Source organism: Engraulis encrasicolus, chromosome 21 (genome assembly GCF_034702125.1).
Source record: "Engraulis encrasicolus isolate BLACKSEA-1 chromosome 21, IST_EnEncr_1.0, whole genome shotgun sequence".
NCBI lineage: Eukaryota > Metazoa > Chordata > Actinopteri > Clupeiformes > Engraulidae > Engraulis > Engraulis encrasicolus.
Window position 1 is genome coordinate 5132709 of NC_085877.1, and position 22500 is coordinate 5155208.

The window sequence follows — 22500 nt, forward strand, 5'->3', positions numbered from 1 at the left end:
ACTGAGATTAATACCCCCAGCACTCCGCATCACACAGTCATTATTCACAAGAGAGGAGCGGAGAGAAGGAGAGAGAGAGAGAATATGAGAAGAGAGAGAGAGAGCGAGAGAGAGAGAGACAGTATGAGAAAGAGAGAGAGAGAGAGAGAGAGAGAGAGAGAGAGAGAGAGAGAGAGAGAGAGAGAGAGAGAGAGAGAGAGAGAGAGAGAGAGAGAGCAAGAGAGGATAGATGGGGGAAGTATGAGAGGAAGAGAGCGAGCAAGAGAGGAGAGATTGACCGAATTTGAGGAGGATGGGAAGTGAGTGAGAGGATGAGAGAGAGAACAGGAGAGGAGAGATGCATGGAGGGAATGTGATAGGAATAGAGAAGTACTGTATGTTTTGTTTGTGTGAAAAAGCAAATCAGTAAACAAAAAAGAAAATGAGAGAGGGAGTGGGAGAGGAGGCCAGGAGATATAGAGACAGTGTGAGTGGCGGAGAGAGAGAGAGAGAGAGAGAGAGAGAGAGAGAGAGAGAGAGAGAGAGAGAGAGAGAGAGAGAGAGAGAGAGAGAGAGAGAGAAAGAGAAAGATTGGTTCATGAATTGTGTGTTTGAGAGAGAGAGAATCAGTGGTCGAACATGAGCCACAGAGAGTGAAATGGCATACTTAGAATAATTGAAAATAGTCTCTTCTGCATCAAAGTGAAAACTTTCATAGTCACGTCCGTGGGGCGGCCCGGCCGCCGTCAGCTGTCGCCGGCTGATTAACGTGGCAGCCAGTGTAATTACTGTAAATCCCCCAAGATATGATATGAGCGGAGAAATCAATGGTGGCTGGCTTGGCTGGCAGGCGGCTAGGGAGAGACGATCGGTGGAAATACTGTACATGTCCCACAGGTGAGGGCTGCTAAGAACCACACACACACACACACACACACACACACACACACACACACACACACACACACACACACACACACACACACACACGCACGTGCGCGCACACACACACACGCACACTAAGTATGGCACTTATGTCATGGCTGTCATGTCACTACGCTGCCTTGAGGGGGTTTCTGCTGACCAGCTGAAATGGGGCTTGTTGAAGGTGGAGAAGACCAGGTCCCAGGTAGTCATGTGTGAAAAAAAAAATCCATTGTGCATTGTGCAGCATAGGTGTAGTAGGGGCATTGCACGGAATTACCAAAATGGTTGGCCATTTTTGCGTCAAAGAGGGATTTTTCTGTCTGTTGACAGGGCGGTGTGATGGGGGGGGGGGGTGATTGGAGTTTACTGTAGTAGGTATTTCTTGTGGTGCTCGGGGCCAGGGGTGTCGCTCAGGGGGGTAAAGTGTAACGAAGTAACCAGGGCCCCACGTATATAGGGGGCCCGCCCCACACACAGTCCGATTTGTGTAGATATATGGCTGGGGGGGTCCATTGGAGTGGATTGTACACAGGGCCCACAATTTGCTGCTACGCCCTTGCTCGGGGGCCCTGATGGGGAGTGCAGGTGTGAGCGATGCATGTACATGTTTCAGTGTTTACACGTGACCTGTCACTGACCCCGCCGTGTTGAGTCTGTACGGTTTGGCTGATTGCAGTCAGGCCTGGATAATGGAATCCACCAGCATATACTGTATATGCGCTTCCCCCCACCACCTCTCTTTCACTCTTCTCTATCTCTCTCGCTCTCTTTTTTTTCCTTTTCTCTCTTTTTTTCCTATATCTCTTTCAGTCTGTCTTGTCTTTTGTCTCTCGCGGTGTCTCGTTATTGCATGCTTTCTCTCTCTCTCTCTGTCACTGTTTCTCTCTCATACTTGCTCTCTTAACGTTCCATCTAGATAAATACATAATCAAACTAATTTCCTCAGAATGGCTGATTGTGAGCTATGTAAATAGGTTTAATTTTAAATGGAATACAAGCAATCTTCATTGACGACTGTAGGCTAACCTTTATATTAACAGGGAATAAATACCTTTACTGTATAATTGCATGTAAATGAAATGTTTTACAGATCAGAAGAGCGTGTGACACATGTTTTTGACTACAGACATTTGGTAGTGAAGTTTATTTATTGTGTGTGTTTCTACTGTGCCTGTGGTGTGCAGTGCTATTAAGTCTTGTAGTGTTTGATTGTGTGTCATGTCTGTTTGTTTGTATGTGTGTGTTTTTTCGTGGTGTCCATTGCTCTTTAGCCCTGTAGTGTCTGATTGTGTGTTGTTGTCTGTTTGTTTGTATGTGTGTCTATTCGTCTGGTGTCCATTCTTATTTAGTCCTGTAGCGTGTGATGGTCTGTTGTTGTGTCTGTGTCTGTATGTGTGTGTTTCTGTGTTTTTGTGGTGTCCAGTGTTATTTAGTGCTGTTGTGTTTGATTGTGTGCTGTTGTGTCTTTATTTGTGTTGTCGTGTGTGTGTGTGTGTGTGTGTGTGTGTGTGTGTGTGTGTGTGTGTGTGTGTGTGTGTGTGTGTGTGTGTGTGTGTGTGTGTGTGTGTGTGGTGTCCAGTGTTATTTAGTGCTGTAGTGTTTGATTGTGTGTGCAGGCGCGTGTTGTTTAAAGGTCATTATGGCAGTGGATGGGCCGCTAAGCTGCGACTCCCTCCGTGTTTACAGTGGGCTCTGCTGAACGATTGACATGCTGCACCCCCCCAGCCCCAACACACTACCCCACCCCTGTAAAAAGTTGACAAATGATTTCTGTAACATTTACTTACACAATCGATAGCGCTGACAAATTCCACCTGTACAGTGATTAATGTTGTACCTCCCCCTCTCGCCATTTCTCTTCCCCTTTCCCCTCCTCCCTCCCTCTCTCTGTTTCTCCCCCTCTTCTCATTCGTCTTTCTTCCTGTGTGTGGCTCAGAGATGGAACTGAGGGTTTAACCAGATGTGTATGTGTGTGTGTGTGTGTGCGTGTGTGTGTGTGTGTGCTCGTGTGTGCGCGCGCGCGCGCGTGTGTGTGTGTGTGTGTGTGTGTGTGTGTGCGTGTGTGTGTGTGTGTGTGTGTGTGTGTGTGTGTGTGTGCTCGTGTGTGCGCATGTGTGCGTGCGTGTGTGTGTGTGTGTGTGGCTGGCATACATATATGATCGTCACACTATATTTCCAGCCTATAATCTTCAGGGCAGATTGCGAAGACTATTTGTTTCCTTAAGGCCTTGCTTTCTGATCGGCTTGCTTAACTCTGGCAGCCAGTGTGTGGTCACTTGGTAATGTGTGTCAGCTCTCATTAGTCAGGCGTGTGACCACCAGCCTCCCTCACACTTGTTTATAGGAGCACCCGGTCAGAACATACTAAGTGATCCTAAAGAGTTATGACACTCACACTGGAAACGGAGTGGTACCTTCTACCAGAGAAGAGAGGGGTGCGTGTATATTGGGTGTCTTACTAATGTTGCAAACATCACTGAAGTGTGGTATTTTATGCACTTGAGTGAATGTATTTGTTATTTTGATCGTCCGTCAGTGTGTATATATATTTGTCTTTGAGTAAAGGTGTGTGTACATTTTTCTTTTGTGCATGTGCGTACGACTCGGTGTAACTGTATATGTGCATGTGTGTGCATTTCTCTTTGAAGGAAGGTCTTCGTGCTTCTCGTGTCTGTGCATTTTGTCTTTGAAGGAAGATCGCTGTGTGTATATGTTGCTGTGTACATATATCACAGTCACTGTCTGAATATATAGGTGTGTATGCATGTGTGCATCCGTCTGTATGTGGGTGGTTGACGTTTAAGGGCGTAATGCAAAAAAAAAGTTATTCCAATTCCTGAAAAAAATGATGGAAAAAAATTGAAAAAAATAAAGCTCTTAGAGGTCCGTGGAATTTCGCCTAATTTTTGCCATTTTTTTGGGAAAATGTGCCCTGCGGTGTGACATCCTTGGTGTGACATTTCTGTAAGATAGGCTACTATGAAATTATTAATATTCTGCACAAACATATCCCCGATGCTCTTTCTTCTATTATTCCTTAAACCCCCACCCCACACACACACTACTACCCACCCGCACCCCCACCCCCACCCACACACGCATATGCGTTGTACAGGCAGACAACTGTGATTTCACTGCATGGTTTCACTGTATTACTTGTAATAATTGTGTGAATGTGACAAATTAATCTCCTGGTATCCTTATATCCTTGCATGATACATGAAAAACAAGTAAGGATTGAGTAACACATTGCATAAGCATATCACACCGCAGGACACGAAGTCACACCACAGGAAATTGCATTGTGGCCATTATAATCCTTTTGTATACATGACTGATCTCTTAGCTCATGCTAACAAGATAATGATATTGTGTTTAACCCTCTAGCTACCAGAATTTTTTTTTGAATAGGCCGGAATTCTACCAAGAATTCTGAGGAAAAATTGACATTTTGGTCATATTTTAAATAATGTCAAATAACTTGAAAATACATGAAAAGTGTCAATTACAAGTTACTTTCATATTAAAGTAGAGAAAACACACTTTCAAATGGTATATCATTTATGGATAATTAATTGTTCAGTATTCCCATAGAGTGCCTTTGATGTGGATTAAATGATAAAAATGTGATAAAATCCGATATTATATAGGCCTATCTATCTATATATATATATATATAATATATTCAATTTCAATTTATTTGTTTAGGGGGAAAGCCCCTTGAGATAGGATATCTCGTTTTCGAGGGGGTCCCCAGGACAGACAGTACAGTACAGAAACAAGAACAGATGCTAAAACAAAATACAGAAACAAAAACACAACACTGATCAGGACAACACTTTCACACATACAGTACTTTCACACAAAGTCTCCCCCACTCCCCCCCCAACGTCGTCACCCTAGAAAGAATAACAGTTGGTCAAAACATGGCAGTATTAAGCCTACACATTTACAAAGTGAATATTCGGTATGTAGCATCCAGTACAGTAGTACTCAGCACATCAGCATTAGACATAATCAGACACCTGATCATAATAATTATTCAAAAACATTGACATGTAGAGTTCTCCTGTAAGTAGGTAAAGATGGAGAATTTGAATGAGTGAAAGGAGGCTATGGATCTGATATGCCCCGGCAGACTATTCCAGTCGTAGGGCGCTCTAAATTTAAACGCCCGTCTACCAATCTCCTTTGTAATGTTTGGCACCGTGAACGTGGGGTGTTCAGTGAGCCGTAATCTATGGCCAGGTCTATGTGAGATTAGATAGCCTTTAAGATATTGGGGAAAGTCAAGGTACACACATTTAAAGATGAACTGATACCAGTGAAACTGTCTTCTGGCTTTTGGTGATAGTACGTTCAGGGAGTCATACAGTACACAGTGATGGGTCCTAAACGGACATCTAAGAACAAATCTACACAAGTTATTATAGGCTACAGTTAAAGGTTTCAGATTTGAGTCTGAGGTGTTTTGATAAACAACATCAGCATAATCTAACAATGGGAATATTAGTGATTTAACGATTCTCAACCGTGTTGGTTGAGAGAAGCAGTTTATTGATCGATACAATAAACGTAGACAGTTATTAATCTTTTTAACAACAGTGATAATGTGATGCCTGTATGAGAGTTGTGAATCAAGCCATAGTCCTAAATATTTAAATTCTTCGACTTGGGCCAGTATTGAACCATCAAGAAATTTAAGAGAAACAGAAGAGCCTTGGGTACGTGATGCTGATCTGGTAGGAAACAACATACAATATGATTTTTTTGTATTCAGTAGTAGGTGGTTGGACTGGAACCAGTGTTGCATGGCAACAAAGTTAGACTGTAATGAGGACTGGATCTTAGAGACCAACACATTAGATGTGTATATCACAGTGTCATCAGCATATAAATGAATATTACAGTCTGAGCAGATTTGAGGAAGGTCATTTATGAATAAGGAGAACAAAAGTGGCCCCAAGGAAGAACCCTGAGGGACACCCTTCTCCATTAATACAAACTGAGACAGAGAGCCATGAAGGGAGACACGTTGACGCCTGCCATGGAGATAAGAATTGAACCAGAGAATCGCTTCCTTAGAAAGGCCTATTGCATGTAGTTTGTCTAGAAGCAGATAATGATTAACCATATCAAAAGCCTTGGAAAGATCAATGAATATGGCACCCATCGACATGTTGTTGCCTAATGCAGATGATACATCATTAGTAAATTTAGTTAGGGCAGTGGTAGTAGAGAAATTAGGTCGGAAGCCAGATTGATATAGAGACAAAATAGATGAATCATTAATATATTTGAATAATTGTTTGAATACTAACTTCTCAAACACCTTTGCTACGCTACTAATAATAGAAATGGGCCTATAATTATTGGGATCCTGGAGATCCCCTCCCTTGTGTATTGGTGTAACACGGGCAGATTTCCACATTGGTGGAACCACACCGGTGGATAACGATAGGTTAAATAAATTGGCTAAAGGAAATGAAAGTACATGGGAGGCAACCTTAATGAACCTGACCTCCAGTCCATCAGGATCCATTCCACTGCCAGCCTTTAAGTCGGAAATTGCCTGCTGGACATCTGTAGGATATATTGTCGAGAAATCAAAAGAGCTACCTTGCATTTTACAAGAGCTTAGATATGAAAAATTGGAGCATTTGGTATTGGAGATGCTGGAGAAATGCTGGTTAAATGCATCAGCAATTGCGGTGGGATCGCTGATAACACTGTCATTGAATTTAATTTTTGTAGGCATGTTTTTAGAGGAATTATGAAGTAAGGAGTTAAGATTTTTCCAGAACTTCTTCGGATTGCTAAAGTTACTAGACAGAGCATTTTTATAATAATTTGATTTAGCGTTCCTTGTTTTAGTTGTACAGATATTTCTTAACTTTTTATAGATATTAAAATCATCTTCATTTTTTGACTGTCTATACTTCTGCCATGCAATATCCCTCTGCTTAAATAAGTAAATTAGATCAGCGTCAACCCATGGTAAATGATGGCCCTTTACCCTAACTGATATCCAAGGGGCATGTTTATCAATGACTTTAATGACTTCAGTGTAGAAGAAGTTCCAGGCATCCTCAATGTATGGTATAAGATGAAGCCTGTCCCAATTAATGTAAAGTAAGTCTTGGATGAAGTTTTCTGCATTAAAATGTCTCATTTGTCTCACTCTGATGAGCTTGGGGGGCAAGCGAGGTAATTTAATTTTCCACACACAGTATATCATAGAGTGGTCACTAAAGCAGTCTGATAAAACACCAGAGTCAATAATTCTATTGGCATGAGTGACCAGGATCCAGTCCAGTAGAGACTTAGATCTATCAACAACCCGCGTAGGTTCAGATATTAGTTGAGTCAGGTTTAAACCTTCAAAATAATGTCGATTATTTAGTGATGAGTGGTCAAGCCAGTTAATATTAAAATCACCAAGGATAATCATCTCATTAGAGTTGCATACTGAATTGATAGTGTTACCAATACACTGTATTGACTCGGCCCCAGAGTTTGGAGGTCTATATATATTTCCTATAATCAATTGCTTATTAGTGTGAAAAATAACTTTAACAAAAAGACATTCAAAGTGAACCGGTTTAGGCCTATCTATCTATCTATCGATCTCTCTATCCATCTATCTATCTATCCTTCCGTCTATCCATCCATCCATCCATCCAGGGTCAAAGTTGAACAATGATCATGTGACGACAACAAATGTCGTTCACCCAAAAGTCCTGTTTTCAAGCGGTTTCAAGCGGTATAACTGTAATGTACTACACTAGCTAATAATGTTTGAACTAAACCATGCCAAAGACGTGTAAGGATAACCGTTGAAGTGTCCGCGATAGCAGACAGGACATGAATGGAGCTCTAAGGAACTTTCCCCTCCCAATTTGGCACATGGATTCAGTTCGTATCACCATCATTGACTTAAGATTCGATACACCCCACGTTTTTTTTTTTAAAAGCCTTTTTAAAAATGTGTTAATTTGCTTTTGTCACATTTGCCAACATTATAAAATAAAATTATAAATAAAAACTGGGATCGTAGGTAGATCATAGGTAGAATAGCAGGTTACATGAGACTGCTAATAATGTTTAAAAAGTGGAAGGGCGTTTGACGATACTGCCTTCTTGCACCGCGTTACAGTATCGAGACTCTGTATCACGACTTCTCGGTTCGATACAATATCATTACAGTGCTAGTATGTGCTGCACTGTAAGTCTGCCTGAGAGAGAAAGCGATCTGCCCTTGAGTAAAAACAGGGAAATGATGACAAGGAGGGCCAGAGATGCTGAAGAGCGATGGAGGGGCAGAGATGAGAGGCGCAGAGGAGCATTGAATATGTTCGAGCAGGAGAGACTCGAGGCTGGGCAAAGGAGTTTGGCAGTCCGAAAGTAAGTAGAGTGGCTAGTAGAAATATTGAGACTCGGGCCAGGGATCCCCCCAGCACTTTATGGTAAAAACTTGACAAAACCCTGACAAAAACACCTTTCACCTTCAAAGTGTAATGAATCAATCTTTTTGTGTGTAGCACATTTATCTCAACCACATTAATAACTAAGTACCCTGAAAAGCTTTCATATTACGGATAATTTCTTAAGTTGTTTTTACAAAAAATGTGTAGGTTGTGTAGTTTTTGTTCCCAGTGATGTTTTTGTTTTGTTCCCAGTGATAATTATCACATGTATCTGATACTGGCTAACCCCCCACCCACACCGACTTACAAAAGTTCAGCAAGAAACACTGACGGCATTGGGGAGGAAGTGGAGCATCATCTCCCTACCTGCCTCTCCTCTCCTCTCCTCTCCTCTCCTCTCCTCTCCTCTCCTCTACCCTCCTCTCCTTTCCTCTCCTCTCCTCCCCCTCTCCCCTCCCCTCCTCTCCTCCTCCTCTCTTCTCTTCTCTTCTCATCTCCTCTCCTCTACCCTCCTCTCCTCTCCTCTCCTCTCCTCTCCTCTCCTCTCCTCTCTTTCGGATGCAGCTCTTTGAACCCCCGTAGAAATATTCTCTGTTCATCTGCTCCGACACCACAGAGATGAGTTTTGTCAAGGTTAGCCTCTTTTTTCCCCTCCCTTTTTTGTCTTTCGTCCTTCCAACATCTGGAAGTAAAGTTCTGGGTGGAAAAAAGCGATGGTGAGGCGGTAGAAGCATTATTGGCTGTTGAGGTCATCTATTTATCTTTTTGCTACTTGACTTTAAGAGCTTGCTCTTCAGGCTCTCTACTTCAGAGGAAGCAGCGCGCTCTCAGCTCTGTGATGAGTTGTAGGTCGCCATGGCATAATAGTCCAGGGTATTGATGCAATAATGTGTGTGGTTGCCCCTAAAATTGAGGTTATTGCATCGGGGCTGTGCAACTATCCACTACCACACCACACGTCATTAGTTAAAACCTTCCCCCACTCACTTATGTATAGCTAGACACATTTGTGCAAGAGGAGCCAAGGGTGTGTGTGCGCGTGTGTGTGTGTGTGTGTGTGCGTGTGTGTGTGTTTGTGTGTTCTTTAGAATGAAAGGGAGGGATACAGAGAAAGGGATGGATGAGGTGGGGGAGGCAGGGCGAAAGGAGGGAGCGAGGGAGGGAGGGAGGGAGAGAGGGGGTAGCCGTGTCTTAATCTGACAGTAAGAGCGAGCTGTGTGGGATCTTGCTGGATGGATAATAGATTTGCGTGCGGGCGGGCGGGCGGGCAGCAAGAGAGAAGGAGAGAGAGATTGGGGGGGGGAATAAAGCCCACGTGGAGTCGCTGACAGACAAGGTCACCCAGAGCAGCAACTGGGCCTGAGCCCCAAATAAAAGAGAGAGAGTGAGGGGAAGAGAGAATGGAAGGAGAGGGAGAGAGAAACCCCAGTGTCTAACAGACTCACAGGGAGAGGAAAAGAGGAAGGGGTGGGTGGATGGGCAGAGACATGGAGAAGGAGAGAGAGAGAGAGAGAGAGCGAGAGAGAGAGAGAGAGAGAGAGAGAGAGAGAGATAGAGATCGAAAGACAGACAGAGGGAGACAGAGAGAGAGAGAGATGGAGAAAGGGAAAGATGGAGAAAGGGAGAGAGAGAAGGAGAGAGCCGGTGCATCATGGTTCTGTAAAGGAGGGGCCATATCGAGTCCAGTGGCACTGTACTTACAATCACAGCATGGACAGACAACCCTCTCCCTCTCCCTCTCCCTCTCCCTCTCCCTCTCTCTCTGCTGTTCCCTCTGTCGCTCCCTTGCTTTTTTCTCACTCTCCCTTGCCCGCCCACTCTCACCTCTTCGGTCCAGTCATCTATTTATTCCTCCCTCGCTCCAGACAAACGCGTACACTCACCCCCCCACTGATAATGCTAGACACAATTATGTCTGTGTTTGTGTTTACATTGTGGCGCTGTGCGGGTTATAAATGAAATTTGTCAACAGCTTCAGTTTAGACGCTTGGCAGCAGTTGTGCCGGCAAGGACACAATGCTCTAACACGGCTGTCCATGATTAGGCTGTTTTCCGTCCGTTGAATGAAAACATCGGCAACTGTATGTCCGCTCATTGAATTTGGACTATGGCGGCTGTCGATATCCCCTCGTCACCCCCCCTCTACCCCGACATTAACCTCTCGTCATGTCGCCCCCTCTCGTTCTGTCTCTTGATTGGCCTGGCAGGGTGTTTCCCAGGCGATATCTGGGGCTCGCTAATGGACATCAGCCAATCAGATGTGAGGAAGACGCAGAAGCAGGAAGTCAGAGCAGAGCAGGGGCTGCTCGAGAAGAGACCCTGCGTTTTTTTTTGTCCCTCTCTCTTGCCGTAGGTGTGTCGCCTCGTGCATCACAATAACGTTTAGAGACATAAAGGGAAGGAAAAAGAACACATTGGCCCATGATCTTTTTTTTTTACACACAGACACTCCGTCAAACGATGGCAACAGATACACTGTAAACAACGGTTTGGGTAAACACGAAGGGAAGATGTGGAAGACGTATAACTCGTCTGTCAGTCTTTCTTTGTCCCACTCTTTCTATTGCTTTCTATACACCCTTCACGCCGACGCCCCCCGCCACACACACACCCATCCCCATCCCCATCCCCATCCCCATCCCCACCCCCCGCCTCTGTATGTTCAAGCCTCGCCTTTTTTCTTTTCTCCTCGTCTCTGTCTCTCTCTCTCTGTCTGTCACTCACACACACACACACAGACGCGTATACATACACACACACACCCCTACTTTGCTCATGCAATCCTGACCGCTATCAGCCATGCTTTTGTACCTGTCAAGAGCGCCCGCTTGTCTGCATGGGGCTCGGAGCAGACAGAATCGTATGTTTGCGTGTGTATGTGAGGGAGAGAGAGAGAGAGAAAGAGACAGTTTAAGTGTTGAGAGAGAGAGAGAGAGAGAGAGAGAGAGAGAGAGAGAGAGAGAGAGAGAGAGAGAGAGAGAGAGAGAGAGAGAGAGAGAGAGAGAGAGAGACAGGAGAGAGAGAGAGAGAGAGAGAGAGAGAGAGAGAGAGAGAGAGAGAGAGAGAGAGAGAGAGCTTTCACATCAAAGCCTGATGCAAAGCTCCACAAACAGATAAAACAGTCCATCAGTACCTGCCACAACTCCCCCCACCACACACACACACACACACACACTCACCACCACCCAAGCACTGCTAATAAACTCATCGCGTTTCATTCTATCCATCTAGCAGTCCGTCCTGTCCTCGGCTCTCTTTCAAAAAAAAGAGAGAAAAGGAGAGGAAGAAAAGAAAGAAGAGTGAAGGAGTGAAGGGATTTATTATTTAACCACTCAGACTTGGGGAGGTGATGGAGAGGACACCAGCTCATTACGATCACCTTCCTCCCCCTCCCCAGATCTTCTCCTCTTCCTCCTTCTGCTAATAGCTCCAGTCAGCTTTACCTGTCAAGGATGTGTCTGCACCGGGCTGCTTTCTTTCCTCGAAATTTCCCTAGCCGTAGCCGTTTAGCCACGCGGCGTACATTGTTTTTCTCTCATAGGTAGGTAAGACGGTTGCCGGTTGTTGCCAGGCGCATACTATACAGACGGCGACGGCGGTGGTGATGGTGTGTGTGTGTGTGTGTGTGTGATGGAGAGGGCGGCGGTGGGAAGACTGTGTGTAATTGCAGAACAACAGAGAAGATATAATAAGGGCGTGAGAGACTGTGAGAGAAAGGAGTGAAAAAAGGGACGGCTTGAAGAGGGAGAGATTGAAAGATGGATGAGGAGTGAAAGAGATGGAAAAGGTGAGGATGACAGGGGCTCGGGCGGCTCGCGGTGGCAGATTGCCATTGTTGCCAAGGGTTTGCCGGTCGTCTAGGCGTCCAGACAAAGGAGGCGCTTAAGAGCCGCGGCCAGAGCCGAGCTGGTGCGGTCCTGGGGGCACGAGGGGTCCCGGGACCCTGCTGAGGGGCCCGGCTGACCCTGCTGACCGCTTGGCTCAGGGGCCAGACCTCTGCTGACCGCCGGGGCCCCGGGAGTCGCTAGGAGGCTCCGAGCCCAGGGGCCAGCCGGGGGCATGGGAAGGGCCATGCAGAAGGGAGATTGCACCTCGCAGACACACACCAGCACACACACACACTAATGCATGTGAACACACACAAATACGCACACACATGCACGTGAGTGTGGCACACACACACACACACAGACACACACACACAGACACACACACAAATATAGCCATGTGTCATCGACAGCTGCTAATGAGGACAATGGTGCTCTCCAAACAAACCCACCGAAAGCCGAAGCAATCAAGAACCCATTTTTTGGAAAAAATTTGCGGCAAATAATATGGAACATTGAAAATAATTTCCTCCATGTTTTGTTTGTTTGTTTGTTTATTTAGTCTTAGGAGGTTTATTATCCTTACATAAACACGCTGCAAGTTACATGCTCACATATAAAATGCAGCAGACAGCCTCGGTTTACATTCAGCGCGTGTTGGGTGTTTGTGTTTACGATTTGTGCAATATAGTGTAATCATAATGCGGTGTGGTGTCCCCTAGGTGCATTGCCTGTTGTATGACAGTTGCATCACCTCAGCTGTCAGCCCGCGTTTATTCAGATTTCACGGCCGTGCCTCAGAGAAAGACACTGCTTAACCTGGACCCGGTGGTTAACCGCCATTTTGTGGAGGGAGGAAGAAGAAGAGGCGAGGAGAGGCGAGAGGCAAAGTAAAGCGAGGCAGGGGCAGAGGAGGTGGAGGGGTTGGGTGAGGAGGTGGAGCGGTTGGCGTTTAGTGTGTGTGTTTGGGGGGGTGAGGTTATGTAGGCCAGACCTCTGCTGTTTGTAGAATAAATGCTGTGGTCCCCTTTCTCAAGCCCAAGTGGTGAGATGGCGACCCCGACTTGCACGCGCTGCACTTGACCGGAGGAATGAAACAACAGCGAGCGTGAGAGAGAAGCGGGCAAAGACAAGACAGCAAGCGCCAATAGACAGATTGACAAGAGAGATGGAGTGAGGGAGGGAAGGAGGGAGGGAGAGGAGGAAGAGGAGCCTGTCGTCTTTCTTCTCCTTTCTCGTGTTTTCTTCTCGTTTTGTGTGGTTCTCTGTGGTTTGTGTCAGGCTGTTCTTTCTCTCCCTTCTATCATCCTGTTGTCAGTATTCCGTCTTGCCACCAGTGGGCAGTGGCAGGAAGCTGGTAGCTGTTTTTCCGCTCACTCGCTCTTTCTATCCTTCTACCTCTCTACATCTCTTTCACTCTCTCGTTCTGCTCTCTCTGTCTCTCTCTCTCGCTTGTTCTCTACATCTCTATCTTTATTTCTTCCCCTCTCTCTCCCTCTCTCTCTCTCGCCAGCCCGTGCCAACACCGGGGCCAGTCAGGCTGCCAAGCGACACCTTACCGTAGCTGCTGCCCGTTAGCCGTTGCCACGCTAAGCACCCACACTGACACCCCCACATGCCCAGACAGACTGGACTGCACTGACACGCCACATCCACACAGCCAGCACTCTCTCTCTCTCTCTCTCCCAGGCTATTGGATAACTAGTGTGCAGCCTCCAGGATCTGACGTGCTTGTCTGCTTCAGTTTAGTAAATCTAGCAGCTGAAGACCAGATAAATTAAAAACATCGAAATTGTTTCAGTCGCATTGTCTGAATCATGGAGACACGAATGCACTTTTTTTTCCTTTTTTTACGTTGTGGGTTTTTATGCAGTGTGCTAATTGTGATTTCATAGAACTTTAATACACTGTTATAGTTGTGTTAATTATGAATTTGTACTAATGAACTATTTAGTTGTTTAGTTGTTAGTTGGCCTCATTAAAATTGTTTATCATATCTGCAGCTGTTTGCTTTTTAAAATCATAGTATTGGGTGCAATAATCTTAATTTGATTGTTTTGTCTAATTACAAATGGAATTGAATGCTTTATGTTTTATTTATTTATTTATTTATTTATTTTTGCAACTAAATCCATTCAAACAAATGTCAGCTGCCGACATCTTTTATTCATCCCATCATTAAGTTGTTACCTGACACACAGCAAAAGTAAATTAACGTGGAAAGGTGGAAAAAAAAATCTTATTTACATACAGATTTGTTTAGACTCCATCCTGGCTGTGACTGTGATTTTTTTTTTTTTGTGAATGTGTTGGAAGTTTCTTGATATTTTACTTTCATAAAAAAGCAAAGGAAAGTAGAGAATGAGATAGAGAAAGAGAGAGAGAAGTGGAGGCGAGAGGGAAACTCCAGAGAGCAAAAGAAGAAGCGATGAGGCAGCTCTGGGGGCTGGCTGGCTGGCTGGCTGGCGAGCTGTGAGAAGGTGCAAGCAGGGAAGGGAGAGTGAGAAAAAGGAATCATTTTCTAATCGCAGGACGTGTGAAAGTAGCATTTTGCTGTTGTCAACACAGTCGCTGCGCCACCAGCCAGAGAGAGAGAGAGAGAGAGAGAGAGAGAGAGAGAGAGAGAGAGAGAGAGAGAGAGAGAGAGAGAGAGAGAGAGAGGCAGAGCACGAGAGAGAGAGAAAGAGGGCGAGAGGGAGCGAGAGAGAGAGATAGATAGATTGAGGGAGGGTGAGAGAGAGAATGAAAGAGTAAGAGAGAGGGAAAGAGAGAGAGAGAGAGAGAGAGAGAGAGCGAGAGAGAGAGAGAGAGAGAGAGAGAGAGAGAGAGAGAGAGAGAGAGAGAGGGCTTGAAGGTGGATGAGAGATTGAAAGAGTGAGATAGAGGGAAACCGAGAATGAGAGGGAAACTGAGAAAGAGAGATGGAGGGAGGGAGGGATGGAAGGAGTTGTGATGGTGTTGCTGGTGAAGGAGAGAGGGAGAGAGGAGGAACTGACTGCTGCTTTGGCACTTATTAAAATGAGCCCAGCCGGCCGCCGGCCACTCAAGACAGGATGTCGCTCCCCACCACAGTTTGGAAGGAATTTTTAAAGGCACCCTATCACACAACACACACACACACACACACACACACACACACACACACACACACACACACACACACACACACACACACACACACACACACACACACACACACACACACACACACACACACACACACACACACACACACTAACACGCACACACTAACACGCACACACACATTAACACAGTTTGCAGTTGCAAACACTGCACACAACAGTAGCACTTACACACATGCACTAGCACTTCCACTCTCACTCTCCTGTGTTGATGGGCCTACATACTGTGTCACTGCCAGAATGAAGTGTGAAAAGGCACCAAAGTTTTCGGGGTGTTGTTAGGAGTAGCGGTATTTCACTGGTGATTAGTCTTACGTTTCCACTCCTTTGAATGTTTTGAAAGTGTTATGATGCGACAGTTTTCGGTGTGTGTTTTGCCGTTAAGCCCTAACCCACTTCACATGGTGCCTTTGTACGTGCTGTTAAAAAATGACACGATTGCTGTAGTACAAATGAGCCATTGACGAGCTGTTTTTGTTTTCCCCAAATCTTTGACTGTGGAGTCCATGCAGAGCACGAACTTGAAAAACTCGGTGCGTGGCATTGATCTGGCGCTGTACAGAATGTGTGTGCTGGCACCCGAAGCGATGTGGTAATTGATTGTGTTTGATCAGCTCTTGACTGATGATCTTTGGGAAACGGCAACTGCCAGTGGTGTGTGTGTGTGTGTGTGTGTGCGTGCGTGCGTGCGTGCGTGCGTGCGTGCGTGCGTGCGTGCGTGTGCGCGTGTGTGTGCGCGTGATTGCGCATGTGAGTGCAATGTCAAGTGTCAATGTCATCAAAATATTTAGTTGCTTGCACGCAACTCTACGTATGAGACATGGCTGTAGTCTTAGTAGGTTTGACTGTCTGATGATCATGACCAGGATTGATATTCAGAGTGTTTGCCTGTGATGTGATGCACTGTACATGTGTTGGTTTTATCAAAACTCTTCAGCTCAAATCAGCCTGATTACATCTCTATCAACTTTCGATCCCTCATTTACTCCCTTCCTGCTCTCCCTGTCAAATGACCCTTTACTCTTACTCTCATTTTCAACTTTGTTCTCCTTTTCTGTTTTGTCTTCCAATAATGAAGAGTGATGAATCTGTATTGGGTAAAATATTAAACATCATGTGTAGCCTCTTACTGCAGATGGGGACGCCGGCTGGCCTATTCACTATTTGCTGAAAATACTCAACTACATCATAACAACATTCCTATGACGGTACCTAGAGCCTTAAGACAAAGCCATTACAATTTTGGTGACAGTAAGGCTATAACTCTGCGCTAAAGGGTTAGAATATACCCCCCCCCCCACCTCACATTCAAAATGAGCTTTATTGCCATGAAAATGTGTTGAAAATGAAATACAATCGAAAACAATGGAAATTAAATGGAATGAATCTAAAGATGAACTCTCAACTAAATGCATCTCTCTTTCTCTCTCTCTCTCTCTCTCTCTCTCTCTCTCTCTCTCTCTCTCTCTCTCTCTCTCTCTCTCTTCCCAATAGGAGGGCTATGGCGTGATGGTGCTGAACCCCAATGAGAACTACCTGGAGGTGGAGAAGAAGCCAGTGGAGGTGGCGTCCCCCCCGGAGCCCGAGGTGGCCCCCGAGCAGCAGCAGAAGCAGGAGTCATCCTCGGCACCTGAGGGCCCCGAGAGAGAGGAGCCAGCGGAGAAGCGCGAGAGGAAAGAGGAGCGCGGCACTGGAGAGGGAGGAGGAGGAGGAGGAGGAGGAGGTGGTGGAGGAGGTGGAGGACGGAAGAAGAAGGACTTCTACGAGAAATACCGTAACCCACAGAAGGAGAAGGAGACAGAACAGATACCAATACGGGTGAGTGTGTGTGTGTGTGTATGTGTGTGTGTGTGTGTGTGTGTGTGTGTGTGTGTCTGTGTGTGTGTGTCTGTGCGTGCTTGTGAGATTCTGTATCTTGTGATGTGTGTATGTGTTTGTGTGTGTGTGTTTGTGTTTGTGTGTGAGAGTTAGTGTGCCCGCATTTGTGTGTTTGCACACGTGGGTACTTAGTACTCTTCTCAATGCTCTGTCCTGCCCCTAGCTTGCCACCCGTCACCTGTCATTTTATTCATATATACTGACAGGTATACGCACACACACTCGAGCACAACACACGCATACTCAGAGCTACACACACACTACAGTCCTTTAGTGTAGAAAGAGTCTTTGGAAGCTGTTTCACTTCAAAGGCAGGTTTCTGTATTTTATGCAGCTGATGGAGGCATCAAACTTCTGTGTGTGTGTGTGTGTGTGTGTGTGTGTGCGTGCGTGCGTGCGTGCGTGTGTGCGTGCGTGCGTGCGTGCGTGCGTGCGTGCGTGCGTGCGTGTGTGTGTGTGTGTGGTGTGTGTGTGTGTGTGTGTGTGTGTGTGTGTGTGTGTGTGTGTGTGTGTGTGTGTGTGTGTGTGTGTGTGTGTGTGTGTGTGTGTGTGTGTGCGCGAGCTTCTGTGTGTGTGAGCGCGAGCGTATTGTGTGTATTGGTTCGTGCATGCATGCGTGTGTGCCCGTGTGAGGGAAGAGGCAGCGACAGTGCATGTGATCTGTCACACACTCCCCTCCGTCACCGAGCGCAGCCGTGCGACAGTGCGGCGTGTGAGCTGTCAGCATGCCTCGTGCGGCCCACACCTCAATCCGCCCGCTATAATTAAGACTATTATAACTAATATTATTACATCCGTCTGTGAGAAACAGCACCCTTCACACCCGTCTCTCTCTCTCTCTCTCTCTCTCTCTCTCTCTCTCTCTCTCTCTCTCTCTCTCTCTCTCTCTCTCTCTCTCTCTCTGTCTCTGTCTCCCTCTCCCTCTCTCTCTCTCTCTCTCTCTCTCTCTCTCTCTCTCTCTCTCTCTGTCTCGCTCTCTGTGTCTCTGTCTCTATCTCCCTCTCTCTCGCTCTCCTCGCCTGTGTCTTTGTTTCTTCTTCTTGCACACTTCTCTAATGACGGCACCCACATCAACGCAAACCGGTGCTGACATCCTTCATTTCCTACCTGCTCCCCGTCTTTAATGAACAGAGAGAGAGAGAGAGAGAGAGATAGAGACAGAGAGAGAGAGAGCCAGAGAGAGAGAGACAAGAAAAAAATGAGAGAAAGAAAGAGAGATGTAGTGAGAAAGAAGGATAGAGAGGGAGAATAGAGAGGGAAGTCACTGGGAATAGAAACCAAAACATTTCACCAGTGCTCCCGAAACACTTTCCCTCAACTTTCCCCTCAACTCTCCCCCTGCATTCCTCCGGCGGGCCTGCATGCTTCATCAAGGGGACGGCAGGTTCATCTGTGTTTCCTGCCTGTCACCGAGGCGACACTCACAGCCGCCAGTGAGTCAGAAGTTACATCATACTCAGCTTCGACTGTGGCACACCAATCTATACAATAGGCCTAGAGAGAGAGAGAGAGAGAGAGAGAGAGAGAGAGAGAGAGAGAGAGAGAGAGAGAAGGAAATAAAATCATGTAGGCTGCTGTCTCTGTGTGTACCTGTGTCCATATGTGATTGTATTTTTTGTTTAGGTGTGCATTTACACGGGTTGTATCTCGGTTGCTTTTTTCTCTGTGTGTATTACTATGTATACTGTATATAATATGTCAGTGTCTGTGTGTACAGTCTGATTTTTTTTTTTTTTTTACCCCATTTTCTTACCATTTATGGTCCTTTCAAGATCTGGACAATCTTCATTAATCACCTACACATTGGAAGTCACATGTTATACATATAGAATGGGAAAAACTAACTGGCTCCACTAGTGTGTGTGCATGCGTGCGTGCACCTCTGTGTGTGTGCATGTTTCTATCTGTGTGTTTGTATATACGCGTTTGTATGTGTGGATTTGTGAGTTGAGTTGTGAGTTGTATTTGAGAGTTAGGAGAGAGTATTCTATAGGCACTGCTGTATACTGAGGGATGAAGCAGAGGAGGTCATATTAATATCGCAATAAATATTTCATCTGGAATAGTTTAGCATTCTGTATAATGAGCAGCAGTCTGAACAAGCATCCACAGCTGTGTGTGTGTGTGAGTGTGTGTGTGCATGCGTGTGTGTTTGTCCGTGTCTGTGTGTGCGTGTGTTTGTGTGTGCGTGCGTGCGTGTATGTGTTTGTTTGTTGCCTGCATGCGTGCGTGTGTGTGCGTGTGACTGTGTTTGTTGTGTGCGTGTGTGCATGCATGCATTCGGGTGTATGGTGAGGTGAGAGAAGAACACACACACACACACACACACACACACACACACACACACACACACACACACACACACACACACACACACACACACAGTGACACACACAGTGACACACACACACACACAAACACACACACACACACACACACACACACACACACACACACACACACACACACACACACACACACACACACACACACACACACACACACACACACACACACACCCACACACACACACACACACACACACACACACACACACACACCACCCTGAGCCCATGGCACTTGAGTGTGTGAGTGAGGCTGGTGGCATAAGATCGTTAAGCCGGCCCTGACCCAGGGCTCCCTGCTGCAGGGCCTCCCAGTCCACTAGCTGCAGCCAGGGGCGCTGCCAGAAATGCTGGGCCCCATGAAAGATTCGAATTTTGGGCCCCCTTAAGGGCCCCTCTCAGTACTTGGGCCCCCTTAAGGGCCCCTATCAGTGCTTGGGCCCTTAGAATCTGTACCACTTTTCCCCCCCTAGCGGCCCCCATGGCTGCAGCTCTCATTCCCACGTTCACATCAGCCTCCCTGCTCCTCTGCCTGCCTGCCACACACACACACCTGCATTATACATGGTGGACAGACGTCCAGACAGGCACCAGTCATTTGCGTGTCTGCATGTGTGTGTGTGCGTATTTGCTTGTGTGTAATGTGTGGTGTGTGTGTGTGTGGTCTCTACAGTATGCAGTATATGCTGTCTGTTTTTGTGTCTAATTTGTTTACTGTATACTGTACGCTGTGTGTACTGTATGTGTGCACTCGTCGGGTGAGTGTGTATGTGTGCACTCATCGGATGAGAGTGTGTGTCTCTGTGTGTGAGCGTTTGTGTGTGTATTGGTGTGTGTGTGTGTGTGATATGTATGGGTGTGTGTTATGTGTATGGATGTGTGAGTGTGTGAGCATGTGTGAGTGTGTGTGTGTGCGTGTGCTTGAGTATGTGTATTGGTGTGTGAGTGTGTGTGTGTGGCCTCATTATGAGCGGGATGTGGGCTGGGTGTCTGATGGCTGCTGCTCCTCTCTCCTCTGAAGCGGCCGGACTGACAGCTCACTCACTCACTCACGCTCATAAATAAGTCAAGCCTCTCTCTCTCTCCCTCCCTCCCTCTCTCTCTACACCAAAGTTTCAGCATCTTAAAGGCCCGACAAGACACACACACACACACACACACACACACACACACACACACACACACACACACACACACACACACACACACACACACACACACACACACACACACACACACACACACACACACACACACACACACACACACTGACAGCTCAACCAGCTGCTGAATCCCCATGAACACATCAACTTGTTTGTTTTTTTGTTGCGTGTTATGACGCGTGTGCATGTGTTGGGGATAAACCGGATGTTGATGTGCTGCGGTGTCACTACGTCTGTGTTTGGCTGTTTTGCAGCATGTGTAGTGAAAGTTGCCTCCAGTTGCCTCCTGTTTGATGTGTGATTTGTTGTGAGATGTATTTCCGTGTCTGCGGGTATGTGTGCTATAGTCTGTGTTGTGGTTGGAGTTGATGAAAGTGTGTGCGTGCGCGCGTGCACGTGACTTTGCGAGTGTGTGTGTGTGCGAGTGTGTGTGTATGTTTGTTGGTGGGAGTGTGTGTGTGTATGTGTGTTCGTCTATGGGCGCGCGCGCATGTGTGTTTGTGTGTTCGTGTGTGTGTGCGCGCATGTGTGTGTGCACACGTTTATATGTTTGCAGGAGATATTTGTAGGTGGGAGTATATGTGTGATTGAGCTGGTGTGGGAGTATGTGTAAATGTGTGTGTGTGCAAGTGTGCGTATTCCTATGTGCCTGGAGCGCTGATGGCTGCTGGACAGCGTGATGCTGTCACTAAGGCAGGCGCTACAGTACCATAGCTAGTTGAGTTTAGCGCTGATGGCTGCGTTGATGGGTTCCTGGTAGAGGTGTTACGCCAGGCAAGACGCAACGTGACAAGACGAGGCGCTCACTCAGACACTCTCCTGAGTAGAGCTCTAAAAGCTGTTGACAGTTGATTCTGCCAGCCTTTACGGATGTGTATTTGAAAGAGTAGTGTGGTATGTGTGCATATAGAAGAGCGGACAGACACACACACACACACACACATGCGCGTGCGCGCGCACACACACACACACACACACACACACACACACACACACACACACACACACACACACACACACACACACACACACACACACACACACACACACAGACTTGGAACAGCTGCTAATGATACATCCTCACTGCTTCCTGTCTTTTTCAACATCTGTTTGTTGTCCATCCCGTGGGTAACACACACTCACGCACACATGCGTGCACACACACGCGCACGCACACACAAGCACACACACACACACACACACACACACACACACACACACACACACACACACACACACACACACACACACACACACACACACACACACACACACACACACACACGCATCATAAGCATTCACAGTCATTCACACAACACTTTGAAACTGTCCAATTTTGCAGGCTGTCACATACAGATTTCCCCACTTTTACACACTCACATAAGAGCTATTTGTAAGTTTACAAACAGATACACAGCAGAGACATGCTGCGATTCCCATGCCCATGTTGACATTGTTTGAGAAGAGCTAACCTAGACAAGGACAGAGATGAAAAGGTTCAATACTGCTATAATTACAATCAAACCTTTTGTACTGTGTAAAGGCTGATGGTGTGTGTCAGTTCGTCCTTGAAAAGGTAGACATTTTGTAGTAGCTATACCTGCAAATAAAGCAACTAGGAAGGTGTGCAACCTTCTTTTAGTATTTTTCATAGCTTTGACCTTTGCCCAGTATGCTATCATTTGAGTGATGTGTAGGCATCCATTTGAGCAGCAGCCATCCTGCTACGCTGGTTGTTTCACTGCTGGTACATAGCAACCGCTGACAATACCGACTGGATACTGGGCATACAGGTACAGGCATACACAGGA

The 22500-nt window shown here is 46.3% G+C and overlaps 1 protein-coding gene across 2 annotated transcripts in view; it reads left to right on the forward strand.

Annotated features, from left to right (window-relative positions):
• Positions 1–22500, forward strand: part of arb2a (ARB2 cotranscriptional regulator A) — a 238669-nt gene that overhangs the window by 82650 nt on the left and 133519 nt on the right. For both annotated transcript variants that reach the window (XM_063187308.1, XM_063187309.1), the window contains exon 7: positions 16798–17121. In XM_063187308.1, coding sequence (XP_063043378.1) covers positions 16798–17121 — 324 coding nt within the window. The remainder of the gene's footprint in view (positions 1–16797; positions 17122–22500) is intronic.